The 20278-nt window shown below is 42.9% G+C and overlaps 1 protein-coding gene and 1 long non-coding RNA gene across 6 annotated transcripts in view; one reads left to right on the top strand and one right to left on the bottom strand.

The window, feature by feature from the left end:
- The window catches only part of Itk (IL2 inducible T cell kinase), a 65098-nt gene that overhangs the window by 29573 nt on the left and 15247 nt on the right, over positions 1 to 20278 (top strand). For 3 of the 5 annotated variants that reach the window (XM_021212050.1, XM_021212049.1, XM_021212047.1), the window contains exons 5-11: positions 1083 to 1123; positions 4324 to 4475; positions 6268 to 6333; positions 12365 to 12419; positions 17422 to 17504; positions 19002 to 19132; positions 19511 to 19585. In XM_021212050.1, the coding sequence (XP_021067709.1) occupies positions 1083 to 1123; positions 4324 to 4475; positions 6268 to 6333; positions 12365 to 12419; positions 17422 to 17504; positions 19002 to 19132; positions 19511 to 19585 (603 nt within the window). Of the gene's footprint in view, positions 1 to 1082; positions 1133 to 4323; positions 4476 to 6267; positions 6334 to 12364; positions 12420 to 15469; positions 15845 to 17421; positions 17505 to 19001; positions 19133 to 19510; positions 19586 to 20278 lie in introns of those variants that run through there. The other 2 variants (XM_021212048.1, XM_021212051.1) reach the window with 2 other exon arrangements.
- On the bottom strand, positions 15299 to 17615 carry LOC115065360. Its single transcript, XR_003845144.1, has 2 exons — positions 17397 to 17615; positions 15299 to 15653 (listed from the first exon to the last, which is right to left on the bottom strand). It is a non-coding gene; the product is annotated as an uncharacterized LOC115065360 (long non-coding RNA).

Here is a 20278-nt window from a genome sequence, read left to right as displayed (position 1 = left end):
ATCCATGAGATGTAGGCTATCTTCAAATCTACCATATGTCCACATATGAGTCTTATCTACCACATCCATGAGATGTAGGCTATCATCTTAAAATCTACCATATGTCCACATATGAGTCTCATCTACTACATCCATGAGATGTAGACTATCATCTTCAAATCTATCATATGTCCACATATGAGTCTTATCTACCACATCCATGAGATGTAGGCTATCTTCAAATCTACCATATGTAGAGATAGAAACTTTCCAACCTGCCAGCCCATTCTCTTATCTCCGGTGCTTAAAGAGGTCTTTGTACTGAACTACAAGCTGCATACATACATACCCCATGCCTTACATACTATCTCTCTCTCTCTCTCTCTCTCTCTCACACACACACACACACACACACACACACACACACACACTTGGTCCATTTCAAGGCCTGGCCTGTAATGTGTATGGCATAAGGAATATGGTTCATAGATCAACTAAGAGATAGAAATAAAGATAAAGGAAGCAGATAGGGAAAGAAAAGAGAAAAGAAGCAAGAAAGAAGAGAGCTGAGTGAAAGAAGACATGAAGATACAAATAAGAGAGAGAGATCAGTTTGAAGGTATGTAGTTTGAATGAGGCACCGAGACCATATACTTACATGCTTCAAGACAACCAACAGCAATCTCAGCCCACTCAGAAGGCACAGAGCCCTCCCACCTCATCAAACCCACAGTGGCATCAGAAGGTCGTGAGTCACTGTCTCTGAGTCACACATTCCCACTCCTGAGCGCAGAAGGTAACATATGTATTCATGGAAGTCTCTACCTGCAGAGAAGAGCCCAAATCTTGGCCCCTCCCCAGCCAGGGGATACAGAAGGAAGTCCCAAAATACTGACTTCTGGAAGTTTCTAGTATCTTCTAGAAAGGAGGATTGGACACTAACAAGTACAAGAGATAAAAGACAGGTTCTACCAAAGTTGATTCCAGCGTCTCTTATTTCATCATCGCCCTCTGCCCTTTTCTCTGTTCCTCTCCTAGGGCCCCTTTTCTCCGAAAAGCTGGGGTTTCATGTTCATTTTCTTTCTCTGTTTTTCTTGTTTCAGCTTCAAAGAAGCCGCTTCCTCCTACTCCCGAAGACAACAGGGTGAGTAAGGTGGGCTTGTGTGCTGGAAGCCCAACTGTGGTCTCGGTGTCTGTTAGGTCTGTGTGCTTGCGGGAGACAGCCATGGGGGTATATTTGACACATTGGGTTTGGAGGTGCTATATAGTGCAGTGGTTCTCAACCTCCCTTATGGTGTCACCCTTTAAACCAGTTCCTCATGTCATGGTGAACACTTTCATCACAAGGGTTTGGAGTCCTCCGTGCCATCCACATGTCTAAAACCATTGTAATGTTTCTCTTATCCCTTGCCACACTGTCATTTCTCTCTTCCCCTTCTTACCTGCAGAGCAGTGGCATCTCGGGTTGTCATATAGAGAAACAATATTTAACATCATGCTTTTGGGCCATATGCTCGGTCCCAGTTTCATTTCTCTTGCTGTTGTAAGATAGCCTGACCAAAAGCAGCTTAGAGGAGGAAATGGTTTATCTGGCTTAAATTTCAGGTAGTCTACATTTCATAGTCTATCACTGAGGAAAGTTAAGGCATCCACTCCGGACAGGAACTTGTAGGCAGGCTTGATTGCTAGTCTACACAGCCTTACCTCCAACCAAGGAACCCACTTCAAAGCCAACCACAGGTGCTTCTTTCCTAGCTAGCTTTCCTATGTTTTTCAGTGCTACCTGCCTAAGGAATAGTGCTGCCCACGGTGAGCTGGGCCCTCCTAATCAACAACGAGGCAATCCTCCACAGACTTGCTCATAAGCCAATCTGATCTAGGAAGTCCCTCAATTCTCAATTCTCTTCTAAGATAATTCTTAGTTGTTATCAGGTTGAGAGCTAAGGCTAGCCAAGACTTGTTCTACTTTAGGAAGACTGTGGAATTGCCCTCCAGAGGAACAGTGTAGTCGTTGTTAGTGAAGATGGAGGACATCAATGGTCACAGGAACTCATAATCACAGGCTTTCTATCTTGTGGGTACACTCGAGGCCAGTTCCAGATGTCTAAACCTGAATTATTTCCAGCTCAGGAAATATCATCCACAGAGCTCAGCGCATCATCTCAGGTCTAGTTAACCCAGAAGAGCTTCCTAAGGGACCACATAAATGTGTCTGCCTGTGCCCTTCTCCCTTGCTCCCAAGCAAGGAACTCCCCCCCCCTTTTTTTTTAACCACTTCTGACTGACCTGTAAGGTCTCCCAGCATAGTGGAGCTCTGCTCACCTACAACCAGGAGAGCTCCCAGGGACCTGACTGTTCTTAGCCATGCAGTAGAATGACCAAGAAACGAGACCTTCATCTACTGCAAGCCTCTTCTACACACACAGGGCCTCAATCTGTCCTTGAGCCTCTGGCCCTCTTTTTCTACAAATGCCAACTGTTGATTTAATCTAGTTATTCTCAACCACATCATACCTAATGCCCCCATTTTATGAGAAATGTTTTGTAAAGATCCTTCGGTTACCCTGAGGGAAAGTCCATTAAGTAGTACCTAGAGAGATAACTCAGCAGTAAAGAGCAATGACTACTCTTTGAGAGGATCCAAGTTCTGTTCCCACACCTGTATGGGATACTCATAGCCAGCTGCCTGAAACTCCAGCTCTAACTGATCTAATGCTTTCTTCTGGACTCTGAGAGCACCGACACTCATGTGGTATGCACACTGATAGACACACACACATATGCATGAAGAAAACAAAAAAAATATTTTTAAAAAAAATCTTAAATAGTACAACTTATTAAAACAAATACCTCTAAAGAGAATCAAGAAGTATATTGTAATATTGAAGACAGAAAAAAACAATAAATTGTATTTGTAAATGTAAATATGGCACTATGAGTGTATGGGAAGTCACAATGAAGTAAGCCACTGCCAAACTCATTGACAGAACCCACTGTATTTGGCAACTTAAGTGCAATAGATACAGGGATGTTTTATTGGTGCTTCGCTTCTAGTGTTTCCATGAGTAATAAGATTTTCCAGAATGGCAAACAATTCCCCCAAAGCGTTCTAAATTAAACCAAGTGTAAGCCCTCAATGCAGAGGTAGTGGCACTCCTGGAAAAAAACGGCCCCTTGTGTTGGGTTAAAGTGGGACTCAGCCTTTGGTTCTTTTTGAATATTGTAAAAGTCCAATGAGCTATCCACTGTGCAACAGAGGCCTCTTGTGTATTCTGTGCAGGGGTCTACCAGGTGGACGTCTATTAGGACATTCAGAAGTTGGAAAGTCTGTGAGACACTGCAGAACATTCTTGGCTCTTGCCTTTTAAATACCTGTAGTACAGGTGATAGTATCTGACCACCCCACTATGTGTTCTCCATGACCTCTGGAAAGTGTACCGCCATCCTCTGAAACTCTGCCCTAGCCTTTTGCCTTTTTCTTTTAAGGGTTAATCAGGGAATTGGATCTACAGTTACACGAACAACACATCACTCCAGTACCTTCTTCAGGTGGCTTGACCACAGTTCATCCATCTGTCAGTTCTATGCATGGACTCGGGTCCACAGGGTCTTAGCTCTCTGAAGGGCCCAGCCTTATTTCAAGCTGCATAAATATCCAGAGTTTAGTGTACTTGGAGAATTTGTGACCTCTCAATACTACATCACCTTCTAACCAGTAACTCTATCTTTTCCCATATTTACCCAGTTCTCAGTGTGCTCATCTTGATCTCTGGCAGTTGTTGGTCTTATGAGCTGTTCTCCATGTCATTAATATCTTATGCTAATTGAAATATGGTATGGGACATGGGCATAGGCCAAGGTTTCTGTAAGCAGAAGAAAGGAGCTATATGTTTCTGTGGAAGAAACACTGAGATGAATTCTCTGGGAATGGGCTGTGTCTATTCCCTGCCATGGGATCCTATTTCCCTTTCTGAATTAAAGTGTTGGTAAAATGGGCTCTTGAGGCCCTGCTAGCCTCTGATGTGTTGGAGCTGGGCAAGCCTGTGAATCAGATGAGCCAACGTAGGAACAAATAGATTTCCGTGAAACGTAAATGGCTTCTTGGAATTCACTGGGATCAGCATCTACCTCGCAGAATGCAGGAAGTGGGGGACTGCTGCTCTGTGTATCTGTTCAGCTCCACAATTCTAACTCACACAGAATGCCTACCTGAGGAAAGCAGCTGCCTCTGCAAGCGACCCCGGTGGATAGAGGGAGCCGACAGGCTAACCTAACCTAAATCCAGGGTCCCAGAGACTCACTCCCTGCTCTTGTCTTTGCTTGGTTTTGTTGTCTCTTCCCCAGCGGTCATTTCAGGAACCTGAAGAAACCCTGGTCATTGCCTTGTATGACTACCAAACCAACGACCCTCAGGAGCTCGCGCTGCGGTGTAATGAAGAGTACTACCTGTTGGACAGCTCCGAGATCCACTGGTGGAGGGTTCAAGACAAGAATGGGTAAGGCAAGCTGCGCATGGCTACTGTGGGAACAAATCAACGCTGGGAAGGAATGCCCCACCTCCTTCTGCTGCCCGGAGGCTGAGCAGGGATGCTTCCCCCTCCACCCCTACTCCCTGCACCGCATCTTAAGCCACTGTCCTCAACTTGTCTAAATGCCCCTGTATTTTCCACTTGCTCTGTTATGTTCTTGGGTTTTTAAATACATTTTAAATACACCACACTGTGATGTAAGTGGAAAGAAAATGCACGTAAGGATGATCCAGGGCAGCGGTCATGTTAGAAAGTCTTAGACGGCACCTGAGACTCGGTTATGAGAGCAGTCATTAAATGATGTATGGGCAAGGTGCTGCAAATACTAATGACCTACTGTGGGGCTTGAATGAAAAACATCTCAAGAGTCCTTGTCTAATATGAAACAATTACTCTGACCAATATTCTAATATACTAATATCAAGTGTTAATATTATGAAGTACCATGTGTATGCATTAGGTCTGGAGTTACAGGTGGTTATAATTCCATGTTGGTGCTTGTGGGAATCAAACCCAGGACCTCTGCAAGAGCAACAAGTGCTCTTAACCACTGAGTCGCATCTGCACCCCTTCTGTGTTATTTTGAACAAAACTTGAGTGAAGGCCAGGCATTGCTTATGTACACACGACAGGTGCATACATATATGTGCACATACATCCCAATTCTAACTAGGCAAAACTTGAGTTGTGGTAAGTCATAGTATATGATAGTTTAACTTTACCAAATTTACATACCCCCAACAGGATTATAGAAAAGCCAACACTGGGTATTGTTAAGCTTCAAGAGCATAGAAGAAGGATATCTTTCTGTACATTGGCAGAATCTGGAGACATTTTTACATGTAATCAAGTTTAAATCACTCATTTTACCAGTTAAAACTGGAAGCCAAGAGAGATGAAGGGCCTCTTTACCAGCTTTCTGGTCCTGTGGGGTGAAGACAGAACATCTTCAAGCTCTACAAAGCTATCACAATGTAAAAAGTACTGAGAATGTGGATTAATTTGGCCACGTTGCTTCATTTCTCTAATATTAGTTCCAACTCAAATATGGTACTTCACCTTGACATCCAGCCTGAACTTAACTTCTATTTTAATTTTATACAGGGTCTCAAACAGTCCCTCAGGCTGGCCTGGAACTTACTGTGTAACCCAGGCTGGCCTGGAACTCACAACTATCTTTCTGCTTCAGCCTCCTCAGTACTAAGATCACAGGCATAGGCTGCCTGCTCAGCTTGACCTTATCCTTTTTCTCCTGGTTCTTTGTCCAAAGATGCTCAATTGGGGGGATGTTAAATCTAAACATGTATATAGCACCAACTGGGAACAGTTTTTCCAACCTGTGGTTGGAAAGTTGAGTATTTGTATCTTAATTATTTTGATTTCCTTACTAGGAAATGAGGGCATAAAGTGGGAACTTACTGATTATCACAAAAATTAATTATAGAAAACAAAATTTGAAAGGCATTTTTTCCAGGAGAAGAAATTTCATGTTGAGAACAGGCAGCAAGCAGAGCCTTGTAAGTAAAAATAGCCATGTGTTATTTATTATATTTTATATTTTTGGTAGATCATGTTGCTCTTAACCACAAATATAGCTTTGTTACTTTTATCAGCTATCTCATTTCAATTTCTTATGCCTTATCACAAAAGCCAAATACTGAGGATTCCCATTCTTAAATTTAATCTGTGGATTAAATCTATTAAATGAAGATATGAAAATCATGCCTCTGCTAATCAACACCTGTTATCTTTTTTACAGGCATGAAGGATATGCACCAAGCAGTTACCTGGTAGAAAAATCTCCAAATAACCTTGAAACCTATGAGTAAGATACTGTACTTTTTTGACTCATTTATTTGTGTATTGGTTGGTTGGTTGGTTGGTTGGTTGGTTGGTTGGTTGGTTGGTTGGTTTATTGAGACAGTGTCTTATTGGGTAACCTTGACTGGTCTGGAATTCACTATAGAGACCAATCTGGCCTAAAGCTCAGAGACTGACCTGTCTCTGCCTCCTAAGTCTGCAGATAAAGGCACATGCCACCATACTTGTTTCGATTAGTTTTTTAGAATGACAGTTCTAAGGTTTTCTTCCAAGGTCAAGCATAAATTATTGGTTGGCTATAAAAGGGTCCAACGGTTCCCTTTTTGTCCTGTTTTCTTTTCTTCTAGTCCCTGATCACTAAAACAGTAAGGGTTTATCTCAAATAAGAGAAAAGTGAGTGTGGTCAGTACGTACCTTCTCCTTTTATAATGGGATGGTTCTTTGGGGCCTGGAAAAGAGTCTGTAGAAGAGAAGTTTTGGGGAATCCCAAGTGTTGGTGTCACTTGAGAAAGAAAATCCCTATGAATATTGAATAATACAGCAACTGACTTAAAATATGGTTAAAAACAGTATTGCCAATATCAAAACAACATTCAAAGCCACAGATATTCAGTATCTGCTTAGGCTGTGCTAAGTGTTTATTGCTAAGCTATCACTTATAAAAAGAGTTTATAGGTTCAATCTTAGTAGAAATATTAAATTTTTGTTAGATAAAATTTGAGAATGCATACAAAGTATCCACCTCGCCTGGAGGCTGGAAGGTTTACACCTAGCACCTAGCTCTTGTTTCTGAATGGTATTCCCCACTAAAGAGAACTGTGATTTCCGGAAGCAGTGGAGGATGCAGACTCTAGGGTCAAAGCACAGGAAGAACAAGATGAACTTGGAATATCTTCCTGCACTAAAAAGCAAAGTACTCATTTTTTTAAAATTTTGTTTCAGTGATTCAATCATGTCAAACAGGCATAGGAGTGCGGTGTTTTTTTTTCAAAACTCCTAGTGGCCAGACTGAAACAATTGAGTATCAAAATTAAGAAGAATAGTAGTAGACTACAACTCATTGAACAAAAGAATAATACATAATAAGTAGATTGATAGGTAAGCAAAAAGCTATACAAATAAGTCAAAGTTCTTTCTTAGGAGAGTACCAAGTAATGGAGGTGGGAGACTGACAAAGCTTGAAGACCAGCATTTTTGTTCAAAGTGTCAGTTGTGACAAAGTCAATGAATTTCACAACCAGGGGGTGAACTATCATAATGGTAGTATATTTATAGGATCAAAGGTATTCCTTCCTAAATTAATTGGAACTACAAAATAGAGCTAACTGGTAGACCCCCATCTTATGATCAACATTCATCTCAATATGACTCCAAAATATTATCCCTGCTCCAAAACATGCACAATATGAATTTAATCACAAGGATACAGTAACAAGTCCGAATTAAGTAACACTTCTATAAAATATTGCCTTTATTCTTCAAAAGCAATTAAGTATGATGAAAGCTGCAAAGGGCTGAGAAATTGGACCCTGTTAAAGGAAACGAAGGAATATAGTGACTAAATGCACAAGTAATCCTCGATTGTATTTATAACCATAAAAAATGTTTTGTTACCAACACAGTATGGGGGAAAGTAATACAATTTTGATAAGGTCTACAAGTAGACAATATGTAGAGATATAGATATTAAAATTCATGGAAACAGACCACAGAGTATTTAGGAGTCAAAGTCTGCTCTCAAGTAATGCAGGAAAAATATACCAGGGCCAATGAGATAGCTCAGTGAGTAAAGTGCTTCGTGTTCACTGATGATGTCCTGAGTTTGATCCCCAAATGTGTGTAAAGATGAATCAAGAGAACTAACTCCACAAAGTTGTCCTCTGATCTCCACACTCATACACCATGGCGAGTGTGCACCACACACACATACACACACACACACACACTCACCATAGACACACAATAATAGATGAATAAGATGATTAAATATGCCTAACCATATGTCTAAATTATCTACAGAGTAGTACATATGTAAGCATTCAGCCACTGACTGGTTCATCTAGGTAAATGGTCAATAGGACTTCCTTTATATTGTTGTATAACTTTTCTGTAAGTTTGAAACTTTTCAAGTATTATAATTATTGTACACGCCAGAGTGTGCTTATGTGTGCCATGAAGAATATGTGGAGGTCAGAGGAAAAATTTCTGGAGTTGGTTCTCTTCTTCCACCTCTGTGATCCAGGGATTGAACTCCCACTATCTCAGCAATTGCTTTTACTGGCTGAGCTGTCTTGCCTGCCTTGTAAAGCATAGTTGTGGAGCCTAGTCCCAGTGGGTACATCCACAAAACACTCTCCTACCTAAGGCTCAGGGAACATTGTAAGAGATGAGGCACAAAGAATGTAGGAGCCAGAATATTTGGGAGTTTACTGTGAGACTGAATCACCTAGCATTATCAGAAGCTACACCCATAAAGTCTCACCAACACAACAGCTCAACCATGAGCTGAACAAGAATGACATCGGTGAACATGCCAAACCGGACGGAGAGATGCCCACAAGGCCTCAACCCTACACAAAGAACTAGGGTCAGCTGAGGGAAGAGCACACTGATTGGTTTGTCCAGTGCCAAATGGTCAACCCTGAAAACATATACACAGCATTATACGCACTGAATAGGTTCTAGGTAGGATGAGGTACAATAACATTAGTGAAAAGGGAGGCTTTGAATTTGAAAGAGATCGGGGAGGGTATATGGAGGGCTTTGCATGGAAGAGAGGGGAGAAATGTTTTAATTAAATTATAATCTCAAAAAATAAAAGAGGGAGAGGGGGGAGAGAGGGAGGGAGGGAGATGGGGAGGGGGAGACAGAGAAGAAGGAAGGAAGGATGGGAGGGAGGGAAGGAGGGAGGGAGGGAGGGAGATGGGGAGGGGGAAACAGAGAAGAAGGAAGGAAGGATGGGAGGGAGGGAGGCAGGGAGGGAGGGAGGGAGGGAAGATAGCTAACTGTGAGCCTGGGAATAAGCTTGTAAGCAGCATCCCTCCATGGTTTCTGCTTCAAGCTCCTACCTCGAGGTCCTGCCTTGGCTTCCCTTGATGATGAAATAAACCTAAAGATGAAATAACCCCCCCACACACACACACAAATTAGTACTCATTAAATACAAAACATCAGAGAAGAAAGAAAGATATGAGCTAACCAGAACCTCTGCTAACCCATTAGGATTCGATGGCTGATCTAATTGTTTCTGCAATCTGAATAGACGCCAGGAACCAAGTGCTATCATTTTCTTAATAGTGTCTTTCAACATTTTGATCAAATATGTGTGAATAGCCCTTCCCAGGGCTGTGAGATGATTCATTCTTTCCAAGGATGTTTTTGCTGAGATGAAATATAGATGAGAGATACTTAGCTGAAATAATTGTTTTATAGTCACTGCCTTTGAGGGAAAAAAAGGTTGTTTATTTCAAACATCGGCTTGGCTGCATAACTCTGTTTGTCTTGGCCTTTAATCAAAATCCCTTTGTTTATGATTCAAGAAGCAAATTTGAGGCCTCAACAAAATAAAGCAGTAGGCAATTGATGGACCCCTGGGGGCAAGTAAAAATGTATACCCCCTACCTAAAAGAATATTAAGTCATTTTCATAATAAAAACCATATGGCCTGTAAACCAGTTTGTACTGTGCTTATACCAGCTTGCATTTCCTGGGTTGTGGAATCCCAGCTAGAAAATGATATAACATAAGGAAACGTTCTGATATTTAATATATAGCTAGATATAGGAAAGCGATCCATACTTTCTATTCTTTAATTCAATTTTGATGACTTTAAGGTGAGTTTTGCATAAGATCTCAAAAATATACCACCTGCTAAGATGGTTGATAACTGGATTCAGATTTTCTGCCTTAGCTTAGAAGCAGAAACAAGTTCTAGCAGCCTTCTAATTCCTGGGGGTGGGTTCCATGACCTACAATGTATCCTGCAACTGCAAGTAGCTCTGAGCTCAGTATGTACTATGCTTTTTCCTCTATGTACAGCCTATGGGAGAGCTTACTTTAAGTTAGATCCATTGAGAGATTAACACCAATGGATAGAGATGAAATAGAAGTTATAGCAATATACTACCATAAAATTGCCATCATAACTACTCTTACATAGAGTAAGAATCACTTGAACACAAACACAGCAATATTGTGGCACTGCATCTGGTGACCCACATGGCAATCAAGTATCTAATAAGTAGTATTGCATGTAAATGGATTGGCTGTTTCAAGGGTGATTTATACCCTAGAGGATTGTCATGAGATTTCATCATGCTACTCAGAACTTAGAATTGGTAATTTCTAGAATTGTCCATCTTCTATTTTCTGGGACCATGAGTGGGCAACTGAAATCACAAAACAGCAAAACTGCAGAAGAGAAGCTACTGTACTTCACCCCCTGTGAGCTTTGATCCCTCCCCGGGTAAAGGAGGAATCAGAGGAGACAGAAGCAAGCAAAACACCGCACTGCAGATATTTCTTCACTCCCTTGAGCACTGAATTCAAGCAGACCTCAGTCTATGAGTGTGACACTATTGTCTGCTGAACCCAGACCTGCTTCACACTTTTGAGCACAGCTCTAGCAACTCATACGCATTGCTTGGAACTTGGATGGGACGAAGCACACTTCCTGGCCATCTGGGAGCCCAAGGAGGTGTTTTAAACGCTCAATGGAATCCCCTGGTTCTCTTCTTTTTTGGATGCTCTCAAGTAGCCGAACAAGTTTTGTAGACACCATTTCTTCCCCACCCAAGCCTCTCCTGCGTTTATTAAGCTCCAAAAATAAATTATTGACTGATGGCCATTCTCCTTTTGCTGTAGGCTTTCTGGCCCAGAAATAAGACCCTATGGGCTTCCTTTACCAGGATGTGATGTATTATGTCAGCCTCCGTGCTTCCAGAGAATTATTATCCAAGTGCTAGAGAACTCTGAATGTTACTAGGCTGAGGCTTTTATTCATGTTTTGGCTTTTATGTATATTATATGTGATAGCACATGTTCAATTGGATACTTTAAACTACCATTAATGGCTAGAATGAGGAAGGATGGCGTGTAAGTGGCTGAAGGAGAGATGTGTTGAGCCTGCACATCCCCACGGGACTATTGACCAACTTACATGTCTGCACATCCTACCACACGGGCTACGATCATCCCTACATATACACATGCATGGGCAGTGAAGAGCCTGCATGGTCATTTCCTGCCTTTCTTCTTCTTAGCCCTTCCCTTCTCTCCCACCACACTTTATCTTACCCAGGTGATTGAGATAGTCAAGATATGTCTCCACGGCCGGGCATAGTGGCGCATGCCTTTAATCCCTACACTTGGGAGGCAGAGGCAGGCGGATTTCTGGGTTCGAGGCCAGCCTGGTCTACAAAGTGAGTTCCAGGACAGCCAGAGCTACACAGAGAAACCCCATCTCAGGGGGGAAAAAAAAGATATGTCTCCACATTGTAACATCGTTCAAAACTTCGTTCTTAAAAAGGATTCCTGGTTTTGCCATTTATTAATTATACTCATCAATTACAAAAGCTTTGCAGAAAGTCTGGGGGTGCCCAATCTTAAGAAGAAAATATGACAACTGTTTTCAAAGGGTATTTGCTAAAGTTGAAAATTAGTATTAACGTTTTTTTTATGGCTGCCTGTCACCCTCCTACCTGCCGCCACCCACTGGCATGTGAAGTGGGGGAGGTGAATGTTTTTCTACAACACTATCATGGAAAATGTCCAACTCGCACAAAAATAGAGCGCAGAATACAAAGCAGGCCCTGAATCAGCTTCAGCAGGTACCAGTCTGACGCCAGTTCCTGCTTCATTCTTCTTCTCCTCCAGATAGACACCCCGCTACCTGGAAATGGCCATGGCTTTCCCTTTTGAGTCTGAAGGCTCTGATAGAAACAAAAAGCAAACACATGACTTTTGAGCATCATGTTTTATAAGTAAGCGATATAGTTTTCAAACTGTGACCCAAGGCTTGTTTTTTTGGCTTTCAGGTGGTACAATAAAAGCATCAGCCGCGACAAAGCTGAAAAACTTCTTTTGGACACAGTGAGTAGTAGCTGCATCCTGACTAAAGAGAAAGTGTACAGTTCCCAGCCATTTTATGGCTATGCTGGCGTGGTGGCTTTCCTGTGTTGGCTTAACAATGGCTCTCACGTCTGAGGACAGGTATTCTGAGGCTTGTCAGGGCTAGACAGCACAGGAAAGGAGGCCTAGGGAAGCGCTAGGCTAACACCGGCTGCTGCCGTGACCTTGGCTTCAGGGCAGCTCTGCTTTTCCTGTTTCTGCTACTCGGGAATGGATTCCGCCTAACAGGTCTGTGGTTTAAACAGATTTTCCCCGTACAGTTCCTTCTCTGAAGCCTTTGCAGTCTGGCAGAGAGACTGGCCTTACCCCAGGATCTTAGAGTTCGGGGAGAGAGGAGGGATGAGCCAAAAGGCAGCGTGATTTGACGGAAAGGTTACCCCTGCTCCGGTCTCTGTTCTGTCTTCAGTTCAGTGGGTTAACTGTGGGGATTTCTCTTCCGCCTTCTTTGTTAGTGAGGACAAACTGAACATCAGTGTACATCAGGGTGTTAGTGATCTGTTAATCCCATAGATGCTGCCCCTGTGTGCTCCTGGCCCTGTGCAGTTAGTCACTGACAGTGCGCCTGGACCCCACTGGGAACCAAGATTCATTGAGTAGTTATGAGTGAGTAAAAGGGAGAACAGGATGAAAGGCACTGAACAGTGTACCCATAGCAGGGGGAACTGAGCTGAGTCCTTCTTGAGTGCTCGTGTCTCCTTGGTTCTCGGCAATTATTCATCTCCCATGATTCCCAAGAGACCTCGTATCTGAGTTGCTGCAGGTGTTTACAATGCAGATTCTGAGGGGCCTGTGACATGGCTCAGTGGGTTTAAGATTATGCCATCAAGCCTGGCAACCTGGCTTCAATACCCAGGACCTGCACTGTGGAGGGCGAGACTTGACTCCCATAGTTGTCCTCTGACCTCGGCATGCCTACCTTGGTATCCTGCCCCCTCCCCCACATGAAATAGATAAATGTAACAAAAAGACAGATTCTAAGATTCCATGGTAGATCTGTAGAAACAGGACCTCCAAAAGTAACCTAAATTTTGTTTTTTCTCTCCCCCCATTTGTTCGGTTTGTTTTTTTTTTTTCAAGACAGGGTTTCTCTGTGTAGCCCTGGCTGTCCTGGCACTCATTCTCTAGACCAGGCTGGCCTCGAACTCAGAGATCCGCCTGCCTCCGCCTCCTGAGTACTTGGACCAAAGGCGTGCTCCACCATCACCTGGCTCCACATTTCCCTGAATTGGATTTAGAATACAAATGTAGGCAGCCCCTCTCATTCCTCAGCCTGAGTGCTGGAAAGCAGTACAGCTTGATAAGAACTAAGTACAACGAACATAGAACGAGGACCCTGGATTGTGCTGTGTTTAAATACGGACACTTTCCTTACATTCCATCACATCCTCAATAAAGTCAGTGTAGAACTTCAGACAGCTCACCTCAGTGACAAAGGAAAGCAACTCCTGGTGTTGAGAAGTTCTTTAGAGGCATTTAAACGTATTTTGCTTTCTCGGGCTATTGAGACATTCTTTCTTGCTAATATTTTGAACCCACTTACCAAATACTCTCTTCCTGCTTAGGTAAATCTAAAGACAAACTTGAGAGGAGCCCACTAAGCTTTGGTCTGGGTTCTGGACAGTAAGAATGGGATGAGGGTTCCTTTCTATTTTTTACATACTTGCTATCTGACTCAATAGTGTTGCATCTCTGGTGTATGCAGAGTCTTCTTGTCTCATAAGTGTATGCCTCTTAAGAGGTAGGTTATATTCATTTCCTCTGTTATTAACCAAAGCCTCTAGGTTACAGACTAGGTATGTGTATATGATATGTATATGTGTATATGCATATATTTCTATGTTTTACTTTGTCCCTCGTAAGGAAGCTTAGATTTAACTCTGTCTAGCACAAAACACTTACTTGACAACTACTTGTTCCATGAATGAGTTCACCAAATGCTTACTGTGTTTTTAAGTTATCATGTCTGGGCTGGTCATGAGTATCTGTGGGGAAACTTTAAAAGCACAAACACCAGCCTAAAGGATATGACCCAATGGCTAAGAATGCTTACTGCCTTTGTAGAGAACCAGGGCACATATGGCAGGTCACAGGGGATCCAGTTCCCTCTTCTGGCCTCTGCAGGCTCCTCTATGTAAACTCATGTAAGAGCATGCACATAAACAGAAAAACATGTAAAGCAACAACCCTTCCCCCACAGCAAACTCCTGGACTCCAGGCCTGTCCAATCAAAGCCTCTCCAGGGGGCACTGAAGCGATTATGTGACTTAAATTAGTTTAGGGACATGGGAAAGAATCTCCTACATGTTCTGTCTGTTCTTCAACTTATACCTCCTTTAATAATCCAGCTCTCTGCCTAGCCGTGAGATGTGATTGTTTTTCTTGTTTGAACATTAAGACAAATTGTCATGTTTCCAGTGGTTCTGTATGCACTCTGCCTTCAGTTTCAGCATTTTCCCTCAGTCTTAGGCCCTCTAGAGAGAGGGTCAGTCCCTGTGAGCAGGTATTCTGTAACTATCTATCTTCATGCATACAACTTACACTTTGGGTGACCTAGACTTTAGACAGGAGCCTGACTTAGGTTTATTATACTTCTGTGATTCTAAGATGTCGTCAAAGATGCAATGTTGACTTAAAAATGGGTTTGTTTTGAGAGAAGAGCCCCACCCCACCCTGCCCCCAATGAAAGACATATGTCAGAGCCATTCTTAGAGCATACTTCAGCATGACATGACCACAAAGCATCAGCCCATCTTTGAATAACACACCTTTGTTCTGAGATTTCCCCTCTACAAAGTCGGCTTTTCTGTACAGAGAGAAAGATACACACACTGAAACATGTCTCAGGTGAAGACAATATAATATAATTCATGCTTCCACCAGCTGCTACCCCACATGTGATAAATAACGAGAACTGATAACCCTGGCAGTCAGTGACCTGGGATTGTGTTCCAGGCACTGTGCTGTGCATATTATCTAAGTCTACCAATAGCCTTACGAAGGTCATTTTGCAGGTGAAGAAATGGACACGTATACTTGTAATCAGGAAGCATCTTGAATTAACAATGCTGCAAGCTGTTTCAGCTAGAATTCCCTTGAAAGACCACCTGATCTATCTCCTTTGAATTAAAGGCTGATAAGCTGGGCCACCTTCAGAAGGTGGATCAGTGGTGTGCCCTCATCACAGCAGGGATGTGTCTGGAGAGAGAGAGAGAGAGAGAGAGAGAGAGAGAGAGAGAGAGAGAGAGAGAGAGAGAAAGTACATGAGTTACTCTTTTTCTCCCATCCTTCCAAGACTGTACACATGTTTCACTTCCTAACAATCTTTTTGTTGTTGTTGTTGCCTTTTTATTTTTTTTCTAAATGAAGTGATAAAAAAATCACTCTGAGATGTTGACTGTGTTGAGAGGAAATGAAGCCCCATCTGGCAACATTGTTCAAGTCAGTGCCCCTGCGACACACCTCAGGGACTGTGCCCCTGTGGCTACCTCTCAGCTCCTTGCAGGAAGTATGTGGTAAGGCACATACTTTCCTCAACCGCTTAGCTGCTTCAGCCCCAAGTGAGACTCCATGTTGCTTTCACCAAATGTCGCCCACAGTAGCTAAGGTGGAGAAAGAGAGTGTTGGGGGAGGTCCGGCTTTCCCATGCTTCGAAGACCTGACTATGACCCTACTACCTCTGTCACCTGGTGTTTAGAGAGAACTTACAGCTGAGGACTGCTATAATCACAACTTGTTTACAGAAAACAATGACTTCTTTGAAACAGTAACACCAACACAAACAGCCAGATATTCATTAGTTAGATAAAAGAGATGTTTACGCTCCTCTCTTCAGACAGTTGGTGAGCTTCTGGTCTGTTTCTTCCTTTAGAATATATGACATAACCAGATAAAAATCTACCTCTGCTTGAGGTCTGCTTCTTCCTGTCTCGTGTTTAACCCATCACGTTCCAACCAACCAAGAGGCAAAACTGTGTGATTTGGCAAATGGTAAAAAAAACAACAACAAAAAAAAAAAACAAAAAAAAACAAAAAAACAAAAAAACCAAAACTGTGGCTAATGCCTGTGGAATAAAACCATCAAAAAGTCTCTACTCCCAGAAGCCAGAAGGTGGCTGTCTGCTGATGAATGGAAAACAAACGTGGTCTGTCCCTAAAGTGGAATATCACTCAGCCACAAGTAGGAGTGAAGTCTTTACACCTGTCACCACCTAGGAGGTCCTTGGAAAGAATATTATAAATGAAGGACCCACTCACAGAAAACCACATGTGATTCCACTTACAACAAAAAGTCTACATAAAAATGTCTAAAATAGGCAAATCTGTTTTCAGAATGCTTATTAGAGTGAATATTAGCATACCCATTCTCTCTCTCTCTCTCTCTCTCTCTCTCTCTCTCTCTCTCTCTCTCTCTCTCTCTCCTAGTAGCATTGCACTGTTTCTCAATCTGCCCTTCAGTGAAATCAGCTTTGTGAGCAGGGCTTGAGAAAGTAAGCCTCATCCAGGAACTGAGGGAGCTTTCAGAATGAGTTCTGTGTTCTGAGAAGAGGTGGAAGAGGCTGGAGCATCATGGAGCAAGAAAATGAATTTGCTCAGGCGCCAAAGTTCAAACTCCAACCCCGCTGCTCACTATCTGCAGGCCCAGGGCAAATCCACTTAATCCTCCGGCACTCACTTGCTGACCTTGTTGTCAAAGAGGATAACTGTGTCCAGACTCCAACACTGAGAGTTGGGAAATGTCTGTAGAGTCCAGTGCCTGGTGAACTGTAAGGGAGAGGGCCCGTGTCTGTCTGTCCATATAGGACCTCACATGAACAACTGCCGCGTGTGTAATTGAAATGGTGGCTGTTGCTACTGAAAGTCTGTGCCACACACTGCTTCCCCCTTCCCAAAGCAAGAAAGTGGACTTAGGTGCCAGAGCCTGGTTTTCAGATCTCTAACCTTTCAGTCTTTCTACCCAATCCAGGGTAAAGAAGGAGCATTCATGGTCCGAGATTCCAGGACGCCCGGGACATACACAGTCTCTGTTTTCACCAAGGCCATCATAAGGTATGCCACTCACTTGGCACAGAGGAATGGGGATAGCTGGTTTTGTGTGACAGCGTAGACACAGCAAGATCCACCCATACATCATGCGGAGCCTCACTAGCAGTGGTGTGGCTTCCACCCATGCCCCTGTAATGTCAAAGCCTCAAATTCAAGGGCAGATTTAGAGAGATTTAATAAGAGTCAGAACTGGGTGGATACCAGATCCTCTTCTGGGCATTGGCAAAGCCTGATAGCAGAGCTCTGAGGACATCACATACTTGCATCTGTATTTGGTGAGCATATCAGGTAGTGTATAGAATAGAAGAAAGTATTTTCATCTACAACTGGAAATAGATAAATGCCAGTTCTTGATATGCTAAAAATAAAACCTATATTGCCAGAGACTCTGAGTGTGTGTGTATGTGTGTGTGAGTATGTGTGTGTGTGTTTATATCCAGATTCCATATGTGTGTATAGAATTACACATTAGATTAGATATTTGTATTAAAGCATTAGATACTTGTATTTCTTTTTTTTTTAAGATTTATTTATTTATTTATTTATTTATTTATTTATTATATGTAAGTACACTGTAGCTGTCCTCAGACACTCAGAAGAGGGAGTCAGATCTTGTTACAGATGGTTGGGAGCCACCATGTGGTTGCTGGGATTTGAACTCCAGACCTTCGGAAGAGCAATCGGGTGCTCTTACCCACTGAGCCATCTCACCAGCCCTAGATACTTGTATTTCTAAGTCTGGATTATTTTGTTTAACACACTAATCTTTACTTGTGTTCCATTCATTTACTTGTGAATATCCTAATGTCGTCTTCACAGCTAAATAAAATTACAGTATATATATATATGAACCACAGTTTCTTTATCCATTCCTCTATTGAGAGGCATATAAGCGGATTCCATATTTTGACTATTGTATAGTACAGCCATAAACATGCATGGTCAAAAATCCCTGTGCTGTTCTGGCTCAGAGTCCTTCAGGTACGCACCAAGGAGTGGTGAGCTGGAACCACATGGTAGTTCTATGTTTAGTTTTTGAGAAACCTCCATACTAAGTTACACTAGTTTACATTCCCACCAGCAGGGTTCTCCCCAGGGTATGCGCACATGTATGTGTGTGAGCGCCCACAAACACACACCAGCATTTGTTGTCAGTTTACTTGATGACAGCCATTCAGTCTGGGGTGGATGGGGGGGTGGCGGGGGTCCCCCATGTGGTTTTCCTCTGCATTCACAGTACATACCATGCTGCTCCCACATTCTGTGGCTCATCTCAGCACCCTGGCCGCTCATGCCCAGGGGCAGCCTCAGAGTGCTTCTTCACACACCACCAACACCAGGGCCAACATGCCGAGACTGACACACACACACTGAAACACTGCATGCCTACCCTCTCAGCGAGAGCTTCCGGGCCAAGACAGGGAGAATCTGATGCCAGTAGATGTACTGATGTATCATGTCTGTTTCCTGGCAGTGACTGTGTGAGTCCATTTGTTTCAGTGAGAACCCCTGCATAAAACATTATCACATCAAAGAAACAAATGACAGCCCCAAGCGCTACTACGTGGCTGAGAAGTATGTGTTTGACTCCATCCCTCTCCTCATCCAGTATCACCAGTACAATGGAGGCGGTAAGCTCTAGGGGACGGAGCCAGAAGGGGATCCCCCACAAGGAGACTTGGGAAGAAAGGACAGAGACCCCACTGGGTTCTTCGTGCAGCACCAACTGGCCATAAATAGTAACTCAAGATGCAAATCAAAAACAAAAACCAGAAACAAACAAAAACTTCCAAATGCCTAGGCTCCCCATGCCTACCACGGGCAACACCTGCTCTGAGGTCACCATGTCACTGTCCTACTATGCTTAAGGCTCCTCTCAAGGGCTCTGTGAAAGCTAGGGTGGGACTTTGGGAGTTGGAAGTACTATTTCACATACATTTCCTGGTGACTTAGACGGTTGCCGTGGCAAAGCCCTAACCACAGCCTTTGTTTTTTTCCCATCAACCTAGGTTTGGTCACTCGACTCCGATATCCAGTTTGCTCCTGGAGACAAAAAGCCCCTGTCACAGCAGGGCTAAGATACGGTAAGCAGAAGATGTTGGGCATTTGAGCTAAACCTCACATATCTAAATGTCTAGGAAAAATTCTAAGAGGATTTGCTATCAGCCTAACTGCTCTTCAAATGTCAGATTAACTGGAGAGATGGTAGGAGAGTGATCCTGTGCACTTGTGTAAGACACGTGTGTGTCCAGACACACTTAGTGAGACCAAAGCAATGCCCTTTGGCTTCAAAGGAGGCATTCATTGAGCACTGCTTTATACAGAGCACTCTACTAAATGCTGTTGGAAAAATGTCAGAAAACAATCCCTTAGCACTGTGTTCTATCTTTGAGACTATTATAATCTAACTTGTTGGGTCTGGGTCTTCTACAAGGGCTATGAGCCATCAGCATTCAGAAGTGTTTACATAGAATAAAATTAAGTTTTTGAGATCTAGGGCTTTAACTCAGTGGCAGAACATTAGTCTAAAATGAGTCAGGTCCCCCAGTTCAGTCCCTAGCACCAGAAAAAGAAAAACAAAACAACAACAACAAAAAACTAGGGACTGTACCTCCAGGGCTCTGGGGCCTAATAAGAAGTCTGTCCTCCAAAACAGGTTCCCTTCTAGACTATCTACTGGAACCTAAGGCATCTCAGGTCACATCCCTTGGTCCAAAATGTTCATGTGGTATCCATTGGTGGTTCTCAAACTTCAGTGTGCATCAAATCTTTCCAAA

The sequence above is a fragment of the Mus pahari genome, chromosome 14, assembly GCF_900095145.1.
Source record: "Mus pahari chromosome 14, PAHARI_EIJ_v1.1, whole genome shotgun sequence".
NCBI lineage: Eukaryota > Metazoa > Chordata > Mammalia > Rodentia > Muridae > Mus > Mus pahari.
The sequence above is the reverse complement of the archived record's forward strand: the minus strand, read 5'-3'. Positions and strand labels throughout refer to the sequence as shown.